General features: G+C 44.5%; 1 protein-coding gene across 1 annotated transcript; it reads left to right on the top strand.

Annotated features, from left to right (window-relative positions):
- Positions 1 to 2,615: 2,615 nt before the first annotated feature.
- Positions 2,616 to 12,830, top strand: scaf11 (SR-related CTD-associated factor 11). The gene is given in 17 exon segments (XM_063905249.1): positions 2,616 to 2,654; positions 2,775 to 2,920; positions 3,214 to 3,297; positions 3,667 to 3,746; positions 3,925 to 4,004; positions 4,094 to 4,131; positions 4,218 to 4,291; positions 4,429 to 4,548; positions 7,192 to 7,283; positions 7,413 to 8,573; positions 8,705 to 8,835; positions 8,837 to 9,617; positions 10,055 to 10,177; positions 10,180 to 10,376; positions 10,461 to 10,625; positions 10,702 to 10,821; positions 12,033 to 12,830. Coding segments are annotated over 17 exon segments (3,507 nt in total). The 5' UTR covers positions 2,616 to 2,635; the 3' UTR covers positions 12,129 to 12,830.
- The last annotated feature ends 3,019 nt before the right edge of the window (positions 12,831 to 15,849 follow it).

Raw genomic sequence — 15,849 nt, 5'->3', positions numbered from 1 at the left:
TGAAAAGGGCCTTTTAATGCATTTATTTCCTTTATCAATGTGTGTTTCTTCTTGTGTTTAAGGAAAGAGCTGAACAAACCTTATGATGTCTCTGGAATGCCATATGATAAATAATTCAAAACAATTAAACTACAAAAAGGCAAAATGTTAATTTAACTAGTTGGCTCACTATATAAGCATACATGTAGTTGAACCACCAAAAAACTACCGCAAAATATAAAGTGTTTGTATGTAAATAAAGTACACTGCTACACTATATCCATGTTGTAGGCGGCTGTTCCACCTGTTGCTGCCTGTCTATGGTCGCAGCAATTGCACTGTAATAAATCAAATCCACTCAGCGCTGTAATGTTCGGCGGCTCCGCTAGGGGGCGCCATCGGCACCAACTCTCAGCCCGATAGACCGCGAGACATGTGGCTGGGACTTTCTGAATGCTACGCTCCGTTTTTAGCCAAAACAATCCCCGAATAGTGCTATTCGTCAACATTTCATTGCAGGTGCTTGGAAAACCAGTTTAACAGGTGCATTCCAGCTTCAGCCGCACTTAAAGGTAATTAACGATACTTACCGCTAGCTAACTGGAGCTAAGTGCTAGCAAGCTAAAAGCGACGCAAGAAGCTGCTGTTGTTCAAACCAGCTAGGTAGCTCTGAGCTACATTGATAGCTAGCTAGCTAACTTGTGACCTTCAGTGCAATCGTTGTGACTAATATTAGACACTATTTGCTGCAGTGCTAACAACAACAACACGCTAGCTCTTGCGTGGCTGTGTTTTTAGCTAGCTATAGCTGTCTAGCTAACCAACAACAATCATGTTGTCATCGTCGTGTTGGCACTGGTTGATCAAGTTGGGGCTAATTTTGTGTCTCTTGCAGCCAGGCCTGCTGGCAACGAACGGCAACAAGCTTCCATAACTATCTGTCTCATCTATCAAATAATTGTTTGTTCATTTACAAAATCATTGAATGTGTCGTTGGGCTTTGTTTGGAGAATTTCAGGTGAACTAGTTATTCTGTAGATGGAAACATTACAATGACAGATTTAGCATAAGGCTAGTGACTAATCGCCTGTGTTTGGAAATGAAATCATGGGTATGAGTCTGCTGGACAGGTTTCACTTTGTGAACATTTTAAGATCTAGATAATGAAAGTAGTGAAAAAAACAAAGAGTGGTGGCGTTCATTCTCATGTTTAAATATCAAGCACAGGCTAAAAGTCAGCGGGATGTAGGTTTGTTCACCATGACTCTGGAGGTAAATAACATTGAGGTTGGGATCACAACTGGAAGTAGTTATCAGAGATGATAACAGACACCTGATCACAAATCTGGTTAGTAACTCTCTGGTTTGAGGCCACTTGAGTGAGTCAGACTATGAATAATTTAAAAATATTTCACGTTCACTCCATTAATCAATACATATGGATTTTTAAATGTATGTATAGTTTAATATCTAAAACTCTCAAGTGTTGAATATCGTACATTTCAGAAACAGTACCCATACCATACTTTGTCCAATAAATTAAAATAAAATGTATATTGATTTTTGTGGTCACTTATGGTTTCCTTACATTTGTATAACTTCAAATTTTGGGAATCCTTTTCAATTATACCTAATGCGAAACATCTGCAAATTCGTAACAATCAAATTTAATCAAAGGACCTATACTCTGTTATCACCAGTCAAACCACAAGTGTTATTTAAAGCAACACTTTTCTCGTGGATGTCCAGTCAGTGAAAGCAGTACATTCTTTTGTTTGTTCTATATTGACAGAGAAAGCGGTGTTCACACTCTTACGCAGCCGACAGCTCGTACATGTACCAGGATGCATTGAATACGTGCTTCAGACGCCCAGGGGCTCTGCAGCCTCAGCCTCTCTCCACTGTATTTCTTTGGCTTGAACACATATGGCTGAATATCTGAGTCAGCACAAACGCTTTAAAATGCATCCTGGTCCATCACATCCTTTGCACTCATCTCTGGATTCCATTTTTGCAGTTAAAGACAAGTGAGAAGTAAAAACAAATGTATCTTCCAACCAGCACTTAGAGGTACCCAGACGCTAAGACCAGAAATCCAAACTGATGCAGTTTGTATTGCTTCCTAGCATACAACTACGTCACCTCGAAGGACAGGGGTGGATGATTCTCAGTCGATAAAGCATGCATTGAGGGATGTATTGCTTCAACAGCATTTACTAACAACACTGATTGCAGAGGTTGAGCTAAGCACGCAATCGGTATCCTGGTACCAAGGATGAAATGCATCAATCAGGTGCATCTTGGGAGCAAAATGGATGTCAAATCTGTAATATTTCAGGCCGCTGTAAATCTGATGTTCTCAGCAGCGACCCACTTCAGGTGTCCAGGCCTTTTAAAGCCGATCTAGCAAAATAGAAAGGAACGGTGAACTGATTTCCAACTAGTAGTCCTGTAAAAAATGAAACGGGACAACCTTAACAGGTTTCAAATCCCTTAAACAAGTTGGTCTTATACAGTCTTTTCCTTGATGTCTTTGATTTGAATTTAGTTCTTCTTTTGGGCTGAACAAAATGACAACATAGTGCACAGCTCCTCTCTTTTGCGTTACCTTCTCCTCCTCTTTGTTTTGCAGTGATCAGGTGAGCCCGGGGCAGACATGACTGGAGCTGGAAGTGGTGAGACTTTACACACTCTGTTGGGCTGTTTTTAAGGCAAATGTTGAACAACTGTTGCATGAGCAGTTTCTCACACTATCAAGAAAAAAATAATCATTTAAAACTTGTGTCGATGTTTAGGAGGCCAGGGCCCGCCTGATGGGGGGGACGCTGAGGAGGCCGAGAGGTGTCCTATCTGCCTCTGCGTCCTGGCTGGAGGCGAGCTCGCCGTGCCCGACAGCTGCTGCCACGTCTTCTGCCTCAGATGTCTCCTCACGTGGGCAGAGGTGACGATCAGTGAACACTGTTTAAACTGATGTTGAATGTGTTGCTTGATCTCTGAATAATAAGTCCTATTTTAATAAAATAAGAAAAGGCATGTGCTTAATGAATAGACAGAAGAAGTGCTTTTTCAAACCATTTCCTGACATTGGCTAAAAAAGGTAATTAAATACGAATATTTGTTATGCTCAAAGTAGAATCTAGTGTTATCTACAATGGGACACACGTCAGAATGAAGAAGCCCGTTCAGACTGTGTGAATCGTTTATTCTTTTCTAACTGTTTGATTCAATTTGAAGTTGCAGATGTCTCCTTCCTGCCCGGTGGACAGAAGACCATTCACTAATGTTTACAGATGGGACGGGAATCTCAGCTGTGTGCAGGTGCGTCTGCTCTTTCTCCCATGTGTGCTTCAGAAGAGGACAGGAGCTGCTGCTGTTTCCCTAACCCAACCATTTTAAAAGTGGGTTTTTTTAAAGGCAGTAATGATAGGATTTTAGCGCTGCGGCGTGTGATCAGAACATTTGCCGCTGTTAATGTTATCGTGCAGTAGGGTAAGACAACCCCATTTTCCAGGTTTTGGGGGAAAAAAGCATTTCCCACTTGTATTTCTAATTTTGATGTTGGTGTCCGCCATTTTTGTAGCTCCCTCATGGACGACTGCTTTTGACCTGGCACCTCATTACAGTTAAAGTTAAAGTTTTTTTGCTTGTTTAACATAGCCAGGTCTGACTTCTGTGTGTTGTTTGAAGGTTCCTGTGAGGAAAAGTACAACTCTACCCGAAGCTGAGCGTTGCTACTGTAGAAACCCGGAACAGAAAGTCTGTCTCAAGTAAGTGTCCTCTCGTTTTTTTATACAATCAAATGGTGAGCACGTTAGCTGGTCTCAAATGTCTTCACAGAGAAAGGACTTGATATGATATCAATCATTAATCATAATACCCTAATGGAGGGGAATCAAATTGGCTGTCACGATCTTTAATGTTGTAACTCTGAAATCGACTTTTCAGAAGTAAGGCTGCAAGAAGACTGAGACGGCAAAATATGGAGAGGACGGCTGACGCTAAAACGAAAGGACTTGTGAGGAAATGTATGTGCCACCGTGCTGCAGAAACATGCAGGGTCTACTCGCGCTTCTAAAAATCATATTAACCAACCGTTTATGTCTTTGTTTTGAAGGTAACGACGACGGCCACTCCTCACTGAGCAGAAAAAAGGTGTTTTTCATGGCTTCCTTTTTTTTGTTTATGTCCCATGTTACCCGTATAGTGTTTGGCTCACTCAGCTTTTCATATGTTTTCAGGTGAGAGGAACAGAGTGCTGCGCCTGGTCACCGTCTCCCCGTGTCTCATTAACAACAACCTCAACGGAGCACATGTAAGCTTCCCTCAGCGATGAGATTATCTTGATAAATAATTCAAGACATCCAGATTGTCACGATCTAGTTTGAGTAACCAGAGTAAGTCTTGTTGTGCTTCCTTATTAACTCTCCTCTTGCTGTCCCGATCCTGCAGGGCAGAGCCTGTGTGGGAAGACGTCCCGTATGACAGCATGTTGAAACAGTGCAAAGCTCAGGTGCAGGACTCTCCGTGGCTCTCTGCTGCGTCTCCCATCCCTGTTAACGGCAACTCCAGGTACTGACATCCCAGCTGTCACTACTGATGCATTTAATGTCGTAGAACAAAACGTGACCCGCCTCTTCAATTTGTGTCAACCACAGACCTTATTTCAAGCTATTTTCCAAAATCCTACAGAGAAATCCCATTGATTTTGAGACGAGGGAACCGGAAGTGGTAAAATGCTAACTCACTTCCGGGTTTTAGGACTTGTTCCTGCACCACTCTATTAGCCTCTCTGCTTGTGTGTTGGGGAGAAAATACAGGTTGAAAAAAACCCAATCTCGTCAGTGAGTCTCTGTGATGCAACTTTGTTGGAAGCTACAGCAGTATTGCATATTTCGGGTTTGAAAATCAATTTAAAACTAACCTTGAATTTTTTACCTCGAATAGCGCAATGGTTTCACAGTAATGTTCCAAGGCAGCAACAAAATCATGCCTTTTTTAAGATGTTCACATTGTGTGCTCAACAAATGTTTTATGAGGAAGGACATTAAACTCACCAAATGCAATCATGTTTGATTTAAAAGTTTGCGTGTGATGACGGTATGGCGGCCAAATCCCCCAAAAAGTCAAAAATATCTTAAGCAGGACAAATGTCGGCTTTAGCTCACCCTCTGTCATTCAGCCCCAGCAATGAACCAGGTGACCTATATATACAAACCACACCCATGTGACAATAATGGGAAGTGCTCTACAAATACAAATAAAAGTGATTTAAACAAATAATGAACTCAGTCTAAATAGTATTTTGAGTCCTACAGAGGCGGAGCTACATTATTTGCAGCACATTTTCTGTGTTAATTGTATGCTTCTGTTTCATATACAGTGGGAAGAACAAGTATTTAAAACACTGCCGATTTTGAAGGTTTTCCCACTTACAAAGCATGTAGAGGTCTGTAATTTTTATCATAGGTACACTTCAACTGTGAGAGACAGAATCTAAAGAAGAAAATCCAGAAAATCACATTGTATGATTTTTAAATAATTAATTAGCATTTTATTGCATGACATAAGTATTTGATCACCTACCAACCAGTAAGAATTCTGGCTCTCACAGACCTGTTAGTGTTTCTTTAAGAAGCCCTCCTGTTCTCCACTCATTACCTGTATTAACTGCACCTGTTTGAACTTGTTACCGGTATAAAAGACACCTGTCCACACACTCAATCAAACAGACTCCAACCTCTCCACAATGGCCAAGACCAGAGAGCTGTGTAAGGACATCAGGGATAAAATTGTAGAACTGCACAAGAAAATGGAAGAAGTTCAAGATGACGGTCAATCTCCCTCGGTCTGCTCCATGCAAGATCTCACCTCGTGGGGCATCAATGATCATGAGGAAGGTTAGGGATCAGCCCAGAACTACACGGCAGGTAATGGTCAATGACCTGAAGAGAGCTGGGACCACAGTCTCAAAGAAAACCATTAGTAACACACTACGCCGTCATGGATTAAAATCCTGCAGTGCACGCAAGGTCCCCCTGCTCAAGCCAGCGCATGTCCTGGGCCGTCTGAAGTTTGCCAATGACCATCTGGAGGATCCAGAGGAGGAATGGGAGAAGGTCATGTGGTCTGATGAGACAAAAATAGAGCTTTTTGGTCTAAACTCCACTCGCTGTGTTTGGAGGAAGAAGAACGATGAGTACAACACCAAGAACACCATCCCAACCGTGAAGCATGGAGGTGGAAACATCATTCTTTGGGGATGGTTTTCTGCAAAGGGGACAGGACGACTGCACCGCATTGAGGGGAGGATGGATGGGGCCATGTATCGTGAGATCTTGGCCAACTACCTCGTTCCCTCAGTAAGAGCATTAAAGATGGGTCGTGGCTGGGTCTTCCAGCATGACAACGACCCGAAACACACAGCCAGGGCAACTAAGGAGTGGCTCCGTAAGAAGCATCTCAAGGTCCTAGAGTGGCCTAGCCAGTCTCCAGACCTGAACCCAATAGAAAATCTTTGGAGGGAGCTGAAAGTCCGTATTGCCCAGCGACAGCCCCGGAACCTGAAGGATCTGGAGAAAATCTGTATGGGGGAGTAGGCCAAAATCCCTGCTGCAGTGTGTGCAAACCTGGTCAAGAACTACAGGAAACGTCTGATCTCTGTAATTGCAAACAAAGGTTTCTGTACCAAATATTAGTTTCTGTTTTTCTGATGTATCAAATACTTATGTCATGCAATAAAATGCAAATTAATTATTTAAAAATCATACAATGTGATTTCTGGATTTTTGTTTTACATTCCGTCTCTCACAGTTGAAGAGTACCTATGATAAAAATGACAGACCTCTACATGCTTTGTAAGTGGGAAAGCATGCAAAATCGGCAGTGTATCAAATACTTGTTCTCCCCACTGCATGTCTGGGTTCTTTTATGATCCTAATACTTTGAAAAAACAGAACTTATTTAATATAATATCTGGTCAAACGGGCACCCACATCACTCCTGTCCTTATGGCAACTCTGCATAAAATCGGATGTGTTAAGTTTTACAATTGAGTTGAATACTTGATTCTGATTGGTCATACTGCTAGGATGATTGCAGACCATTCTCTAAGGTTGATGTGATCAAGGGACGACGTGCAGTCACATCAATCCGCAGAAAGAAATCCAGTCAACATAAGTGTTAGTGGTGGCTAAAAAAACACATATTTTACAGGCAGAACTTCCATCCATCTGGGTGGAGCCAGAGCCCGTTCCCATCTCCATCTCCCTTCTCCTCCCCTTTGCTGTGCGGCCCCGGTCATTTTGGTGAGTCTTTTAAAAAGGATGTCAACAAATGAATTGCCTAAAAAGGAATCTTAAAGACATGCTAGATTTGTACCTGATTTAGAATGGAACTGTCTGGCTTGTGTAACTGCTCATGTATTCTCTCCGCAGTGTTTCAGGGTGTAGTCTGCGCCATCACGTGTTCCAAAGGAGGCGAGAAGCGAGGCGGTCGAGCTTCAACCTCCAAAGCTCCCACCAAAGAGGCCAAGTCTCTCCCATCCCGGCGATCCGGACGCAACAGTAAAAGCCAGGAAGAGGCTCCCGTGTCCGACCCTTCATCGCCGCTGCAGCCCTCTTCTTCGGACTCTGACTCGGCCCCCTCACAGCCCACCAAGCCAGGCAGGGCTGCACAGGCTCCGGCGAAGAGGAAGGGCAAACAGGTCACCAACCGAAAGGCCGGCGGGAAAAGGAAAGCCGTGGCGAGGAAAAAGAAATCTGCACAAGTCGTGAGCAGTCCCACAGCAAGTGAGGAGGAGGAAGAGGAGGAGGGTGATGGAAGAGACAACCAAGAGAAGGAGGAGGAAGAAGAGAAAACCGATCAGGAACAGGAGTTGAAAAGCTTGGACCCGCAGCAGTCTGACGCTGAGGGGAGTCTGAATGAAGACCAGGACACTATCCACTCCGCTAATGAGCGAGGAGGCGCCAACCCGTCCGGGAACGACGTGGGGCCAGACAGTGACGACACTCAGGAACCATCTAATGAACTGAAAGCAGACTCGGCTCCATACAGCCCCGCTTCCTGCTCCGAGGGCGAGCAGAGCAAGAGGGAGGAGGAAGAGCCAGCGAGCCCTGCGTCCTCTGGAGGAGACGCCTGTGACAAAAGTCCTCCAGCGTCTCCCTCTGACTCGGGGAAAAGGACTTCCCCGTCACCCTCTGACAGCGCTCTGCTGGGCGACCTGATGTCCCCGCACTGTGAAGAGCAGGAGGACGACATGGAGATTTGTGCGGAGTCAGAAGAAGCCAACAATGAAGATTCTTCAAAGGAGGCGGAATCCTGTGAAAATTCCCCACAACCGGCAACCGAACTGCAGAATAATCCAGCTGTTCCGGAATCAAAAGACAATGATTCCAAAGCATCGGGGTCAGAGGAGCCTTCAGTAGACGATGGCTCAGTGAAGGGAGCCGAGGACGACACTGAGGTCGTGCCCATGGACTGCAGCTCACCCACGATGGACCATAGCAACAGCCCAAAGGAGGGTGCCGCCTCAGCTGCTGCAGAGCCTCCTGCTTCTGCAAGCCAGGTCGCCAAGGACCAGAGTGGCAAGGACCAACAGGAGAGGGAGAGGAGCCGGGAGAGGGAGAGGAGCGGAGAGGAGAGAGCGGAGAGGAGAGGAGCAAGGAGAGAGAGAGGAGCAAGGAGAGGGAGAGGAGCCGGGAGAGGGAGAGGAGCCGGGAGAGGAGCAAGGAGAGGGAGAGGAGCCAGGAGAAGAAGAACGGCAAGCAGCGGCGCTCTCGCTTCCACTCACCCACGGATACCTGGTCCCCAAAGAGGGAATCAAAACGAGAAGGGTCCAGGCGATCGCGCTCGCGGTCCTAAAGAGCGAGACGGCAGCCCGCCCTCAAGCCGCTCGTCTCGGGCCCGCAGCAGAGACAGGGACAGAGACCGGGATGGTGAGAGAGACCATTCCCGGAGAGAGCGCAGCCGTGAGAGGAGGAGGAGGCGGTCCAGGAGTCGCTCCAGGTCCAGCTCTCGGTCTCGATCACGATCCTATAGACGAGGGGCCAGCCCAGAGCGACCGAACTCCAGAGAGCAGTCTCCCTCGAGGAAGGACCGTAGGGGCGGCTGGAGATCCGGGCAGGGCAACGGGTCTGGTGGCGAGGGACGGAGGCATCAGAGCGGCGCTGGGAACACTGAAAATGGCGTGCCGGCAGAAAGTTCCCCTGAGCGCCAGGCCTGGTCGGAAAATCCCGACTGGGTGACGGAAAAGAGTCGCAGTGACGCTGAGAGCAAGGGCGGGGGCTCACGCTGGGAGGATCGCAACAGTGGCGGGAACAGAGGAGACTCGCGAGGCCGCGGAGGGTCCCGGGGCGCAGGCCGGGGGGGAGGCAACCGCAGCTTCTACAGCTTCTCAGGGACAGGCAACAACTCAGGGACTGACGCATACAGCCGCTTCAACGAAAACCGGGGCGGCGGCCGGAGGAACGAGTCTGATTCGGGAGACTCGATGCTCGACCGCTCGGGCTGGTCGTCGGCATCCAGCTGGGCAGTCAGAAGGAAACTACCCGCAGACGTTCAGGATTACTACTCCAAGAGGGAGAGAGGAGGACCAGGAGGCTGGAACCGACAGGAGGAGGAGCAGCCGGCAGCGGCAGCAGGTCAGACCCTCCTCAGTTTCTGTGACAACCTCTTCTTCATCACAACACCAGAGCTGGAGGAGATGGAGAGGGAAGAGAGAGAGTTATGAGTCAGCTAAATTTCCCTCTATTATCTGATCATAGATTAATGTTCTCTTTGAGGCGAGCGGAGGAAGGTAATGCAGCTGTGAACGGGCAGAACCCTAAATGACCCTGTGGCATCTATTATATTGGAGAAGAGAGAACCATTTATTTATTTATTTTAAGAGTCTCACAATATCTATTTTTGAGAAATAGCCAGCTGTTCGACCTTTTATTGTGAGCCCTTATCTCCTACACATTTCAGTCGTTATGAATTGATTAGTGTCTCTGCTGCATAAATAACCAGTACTTTAAATCATTTCAGCTTTTTATTTAATGGATGACATGCAATCAATGTAGTTTCTCTTGTTCTTCAGATCCCCTTAAAAGCGAGGCTGGCCCCCAGGCGGTCCCGGGTAACGCCCCGGTGCCCGTGATGAACGTGGTTCCTCCTCAGCTCAACGTCCTGCACCATCACTTCCCCCTTCAGGGCCAGAGGGGGGCCTGCCCGTCAGCCTGCAGCCTGCAGCAGGGTACGCCATGCCTCCTCAGGTCCCCGTGCACCTCCACACTGCAGTACCGCTGCTTCAGGTCCCCTCTGCCGGCACTCAGGGCCTCCCCCCTCCTCCCCCACCCCCTCCACCCATGCATCAAGGCAGCCAGGGTGCAGCAGCTCAGCCTGATGGTTACACCACACAGGTATGATATACTGGCAATGTTCATAAACAGATTCTGTTCTTAAACAGCATTCCCACAATCCTCCTCCTTTCTTTTCCTCCCTAGATGGCGAGTACAATGGTAGGTTATGGGAAACCTGGCCTACTTCCCACCCCAGCCAAAGCTGGTGTTACCTTAGGGACCTACTGCCAGTCGGCGCCCAGCCAGGTGTATCCCTCCTCCACCACTCAGCACAGCAAGGCTCATGCTGACAGCTCCAAAAAAGAGAAGGTAACCTGCCGCCGGCCGAACACAAAAACCTTTGTTTCTCTGTGAGGGAAATACCTGATCTCCTCTCTTTGTTTAGAAACAACAGATCCAGGAGAGAGCGGTCAACGCAGTGAAGAACGCCATCAAACCCTATTACCAAAAGAATGAAATCAACAAGGACGAGTACAAGGAGATCGTTCGCAAAGCGGTAGAGAAGGTGCAAACTTCACTGAGAATATCTGATACATGTTATCTTTTATCTATTCAATTTAGGAAATGTCATTCTAACAAGCCTGTCAGGCTACTGAGCTCACATACTCTTTAACTTCAAAGGTTCAACGGTTTTATTTGTCATATGCACAGCAGATACAGCGTATATGTTGGCAATGAAAATCTTATATCCCAGGCTCCTCCAACAACTCAACATACATGGTGCAAATAAGATAAATACAATAATGCAAAAATTAGACAAGAATAAAATGTATAATATATAGATATGTGTACTATAAACAGATGTGAGTAGACAGTCTGTGCTATAAGGCTATAGCCTGTGGTATAAAACTGTCTCTGAGTCTGGTGGTCTTGGTCCGGTCTGCCAGACGGCAGCAGACAGAACAGATTGTTGCTGGGGTGATGGGGGTCCTTTAATATCCTACCGGCTTCTTCCTACACCGCTGAGTGTAGAGGTCCTCCATGGATGGCAGCTCTGTCCTGGTGATGTGCTGAGCAGTTTTCACCACCCTCTGTAGAGTCTTACGGTTGAGGGCGGTGCAACTGCCATACCAGGCCGTGATGCAGCCAGTCAGGATACTCTCGATGGTGCATCTATAGAGGTTGCAGAGTATCCTGGAGTCCATGTTGAACTTCCGCAGCCTGCGGAGGAAGAAGAGCCGCTGTCGAGCCGTCTTGGATATGACCCTGGTGTGATGTGTGAACTTACACAAGAGACAAGGCTAAGGGATTTGATTTTTCAAATGTATCCCTACCAGATTGTTAAAAGGCCTTTAGATAGTTCACTTAAAATGATGGATTTAAGTAATGTTAAAGTCTACAATTCATCTTCAAAAAAAATCCTACGATATGGGAAGTTTTATGAACGAGTTCTGACGATGCATTGTAAAATCTGAAAAATAATCTGTAAATTAAGGAGCATATGCCTCTGGTGTTAACTTCACGCAGATCCAGATATGAAGAAATATTATTCTTGAAATTCATGTGGCATTAAAAACAGTCCTAAGTGTTTGAGTCTAACTTACCTTTAGCTTCCTATTTAATCACAACTTTGTAATATTCATTCCCAGCAGATTAGTATTTGAGTTCAGTCCTCGCACTTCTAGAAATCCCCCCTCATGGACGTGAGACGATAGAGACTCCGTTATAAGAAGCTGTGCAGGATTTGTTTTGAGCTTGTCTGTGATCTTTCCTCAGGTGTGCCACAGCAAGAGTGGTGAGGTGAACTCCAGTAAGGTGGCCAACCTGGTGAAGGCCTACGTGGACAAATACAAGCACGCCCGCAAGAAATGAGAGTGGGCCCGCTACGGCGTGCAGACGTCCTCACAGACACTCAGCTGCTCAAGTGCAATTTCCTCTGGCTGGAATTGGGTCTCTAAACTGAAAGACAACGGAGAGCCAACATTTTCTTTTTTTGATATCTCTACCTTTTATTGAACGATGAAGATTTTTTTCTATAGATTTTCATATTTTGTTAGAAAAAGAATTACCCAATCAGAAAATTGTACTGCAAGAGCCCTTTATTTTGCATAGATCATGTGACTGGGGAACTACTGTAAAGAGCGCAGGGTATCATGGGAGGGGGGGCTCTCCCTGAGTGCCGGCTGGTACGATGAGTTCCTCCTGAATGGCATCCTGATCGCATAGCTTAATTAATTGAATATTGTCAATGTTCTTTTTTAAAATATGATATAATATTTCAGATGACAGCCTAGTTTAAGGAACAGTGCACTGCCTTCCTGACTCTGTGGCCCTGTTTTGGGCCGGAATCTGATTCCTGTGATTGTAATCAGGGCCCTGATTGGCTGGTGAGACGTTAAGTGGGACGACTAATCAGCAGTGAGTTTGTAATGTAAGGCACAGATCCCGGAACGGGGGACAGATCAAATGAAATGAACCCTTCCCCCCCGCCTGAATATGTGTGAAATGTCAATGGGTGAACATGAACTGTGCAACGTATCCAGAAAGTAGTGAAATAAATTAGCTGCTTCCTGATCTGCTGTGTGTTTGTGAGACGCTTGGGCTACATTTTAATCTCCGACTGTTTCTGACATGGTTCTACTTCCTGTGAATCCCCTGTTCAGAAATATCTGTTTTTACCAGACATCCGATGTACAGTAGGTTGGACATCATAGTGTAGTCGCTAGCATAGTGAATTCGGAAGTGTTAAGTACACCAAAGTTTTGTTAGAAATGTATAGTGAGGGTCCCCAGCACATAGAAACTGCCGAATGCTTAATTGTGGGGCAATTTGCACAATTACCATAAGTTACGTTAATTGAAATGAATGGCGTTATAGCCTGTAAGTAAACAATAGTTAAAAATTGCCCGTTTGGACAATCTTGGATTGATTTTTTGGGGGTATTGAGGATGCTGAAACCATTTCAGTTTAACCCAGAAAGTGGCCATATTTGTACTCTGTGGGTGATTTTGACTACCGTGAGAAGTGTTGCGACCATTGGATATAGAGAGGATAAGATGAAAATGATTGTCTCTACTGTCGACAATTATTTTTACAATAAATAGGCAATTTGTCAAATCCAAATTATACAGTGTCTCTTAAGTCATCAAAAGCAGTCCACTGGGAGTACAATTATGGACATTTTCTGGTTAAAACGACTATTTTGGATCCTGAAAATGTCAGAAATTGACTCGGCATCCTCAATAACCTCCCATATGAATCCAAAAGAGGCTATAATAGCTATAACGCAACTTATGCTAATTGTGCAAATTGCCCAACATGTTCAAGTTAGCAGCTGTATTGGGGACCCGTACTATACATTCCTAACATAAAACATCGGGTTCTTTACAACAGCACTCTGAGCAGGCAACTAGATTGTATTTGCCACAGATCCTTTAAAATGTGTGAATTTGACAACAAACGTGGGCTTCAATGTTTTGAGGGTCATTGAAAGTTCATGAATGTCTTTATTTTGAGCAAGAATACAAATTGGAAGTCCTTCATATTTTTTTCTGCAAGCTTCTGTAAAATCCTGCTAGTTCTAATCATAAAAACGTTCAGTGTTGCAATCATAATTCATGTCTTTAACTATGCCATGCTAGGCCCTTAAATTTGAGAAAAACAAGGCCTTAAAAGTCTTTGAAAGTCATGTTTACGTATGGGAACCCTGGAGTTCCATTTTTAGTGAATATTATTACATCACATACAGACATATAAAAGAAACCTTACTTGCCTTTGTGGCCGATTAGCAATTTGACCTTCACCACCTCAATTGCTGTGGCGAACTCGCAGACGCTCTTGTACACATCCAGCAGGTGATCGTTGACCACATCAGGGAAGTTATGTGACAGCTAAGCAATGTGCTGAAAACTCCGTTTAAAAATGATAAAGTCAGCACCTAACTGCTTTCAATTAACCTATCCTAAAGGTTTGGTTGGTACTGAACAATACCAGATAGATCTGCACACAAAGAAAAACCCACCATGCCCCTCCTCAGACTTCGGATATTGATCTTTTACAGGTTTTTTTCACCTGGTATCTTCACAGATGATCAGTCTTATATACTTCAGTCAGGATATAATGATAGTTTGAGCCAATTTGACAAAAAGGACTCTGAAGAGATCTTCTCATGTTGACTGTAGGAGAAGTTCTCTTATCTACAGTAAATCAAAAATATTTTTGATTTACTGTAGATATTTTTGACTCAGTCACTGCAGGAAAAGCACAGGTGTGAATAATGAGTTAATTATCGCTTAATTGACTTCAGCTGCTCACCGTTAACACTGTATTTACCTACCAGGTCGAGTCAAACAGCAAGGCAAGTGGAATCGGATGTGCGGGTAGCAGACATTTAAGTGAACAACCTATACAAACGGAGACAAACTCGCAGGGATTTTAGGTCAGTGTTTATCTTTCTGGTGTATTTTTCATCCCCTCCAAGAACAGCTTATATTTTATTACAGTTGTTTTAAGAACTTGGGTCGGTTCGTACACATGGTGTCCACTAGGGGGCAGCGTTGTCAAGCGGTGAGGTTGGCGTTAATGCCAGGAGAAACGGAAGTCTTGCTGTTGGAGAATAAAAACTTACACACTTATGACAGTTTTTCCACTTTATTTGTGGAAGGCACGGAGTAAATATTAGTTTTATTCAATCAGTAAACGTAACTTTAATGAGTTTTAAATGGAAAATAAATACAGAAGGAGAGCATTGGCTTGGTTCTATAGCATCTCTTTTCAATCTCCATGTTTTCCCTTTCCTCTATCTAACATCTCTTTTAACGATCCAGTAATGTGAAAATCCCCCCACCTTGCTTTTTCAACTATTCTTAAAACCCAATTTCTGAAACTAAAGTGCTCTTTGTCGAAACACTACACTCAAAAGCTATATAAACCCTAAACTAAACATAACAAATATGCACATACACGCCTTATAAATCTCGTATTTCACAAAGCAATTGCACACTAATGTGTAAAGTAAAATATTACATTTGCATTTTTATTTGTAGCACTGCATATATGTATATGAACACAAATGTAATGATGAAACAAAGACGTTTATTCTACTGACTTATTCCAGTATCCGAAACTCTCACTACAACTTGGATACCTAAACATACTTGCACTGTAAACTAACTACAGTGTATTACATCTTCTTCTAACTCTCTCTAAAATGGTCCTCCATTGTTTCTAAGTGATTAATTGCTGTTTTGGAGTTTCTAACATAGTGATTAAGCAGTTTAATGTTCCTGCTCAGTAGATGATATGTCACGTGAGGTAGTGCTATTTGTGTCTTGGAAATTGCAAAAATCTAATTCGGAGTGACCAAAACCCTGTTAAAGGTCTTTATTATAAGCTGAATTAAAGCAGAATGTGACAAAAAAAAACACACATTTAATTTTTCTCTTTCCTTTAGTCTCCTTGGTATCCTCTACGTTTGTTGACGATCAATCTTTGTAGGAGATATTCGAAACATTGTTAATAACTGTCCTTAATAAATCACGTTCAAGTGTTCTTAAGACAAAGAAAAGCTGACACAGGACACAGAACACCAAGG

The sequence above is a fragment of the Eleginops maclovinus genome, chromosome 17 (genome assembly GCF_036324505.1).
Source record: "Eleginops maclovinus isolate JMC-PN-2008 ecotype Puerto Natales chromosome 17, JC_Emac_rtc_rv5, whole genome shotgun sequence".
In the NCBI taxonomy this organism is placed as follows: Eukaryota; Metazoa; Chordata; class Actinopteri; order Perciformes; family Eleginopidae; genus Eleginops; species Eleginops maclovinus.
Note: the sequence above shows the minus strand (reverse complement) of the source record. Positions and strands in the feature narration are given on the sequence as shown.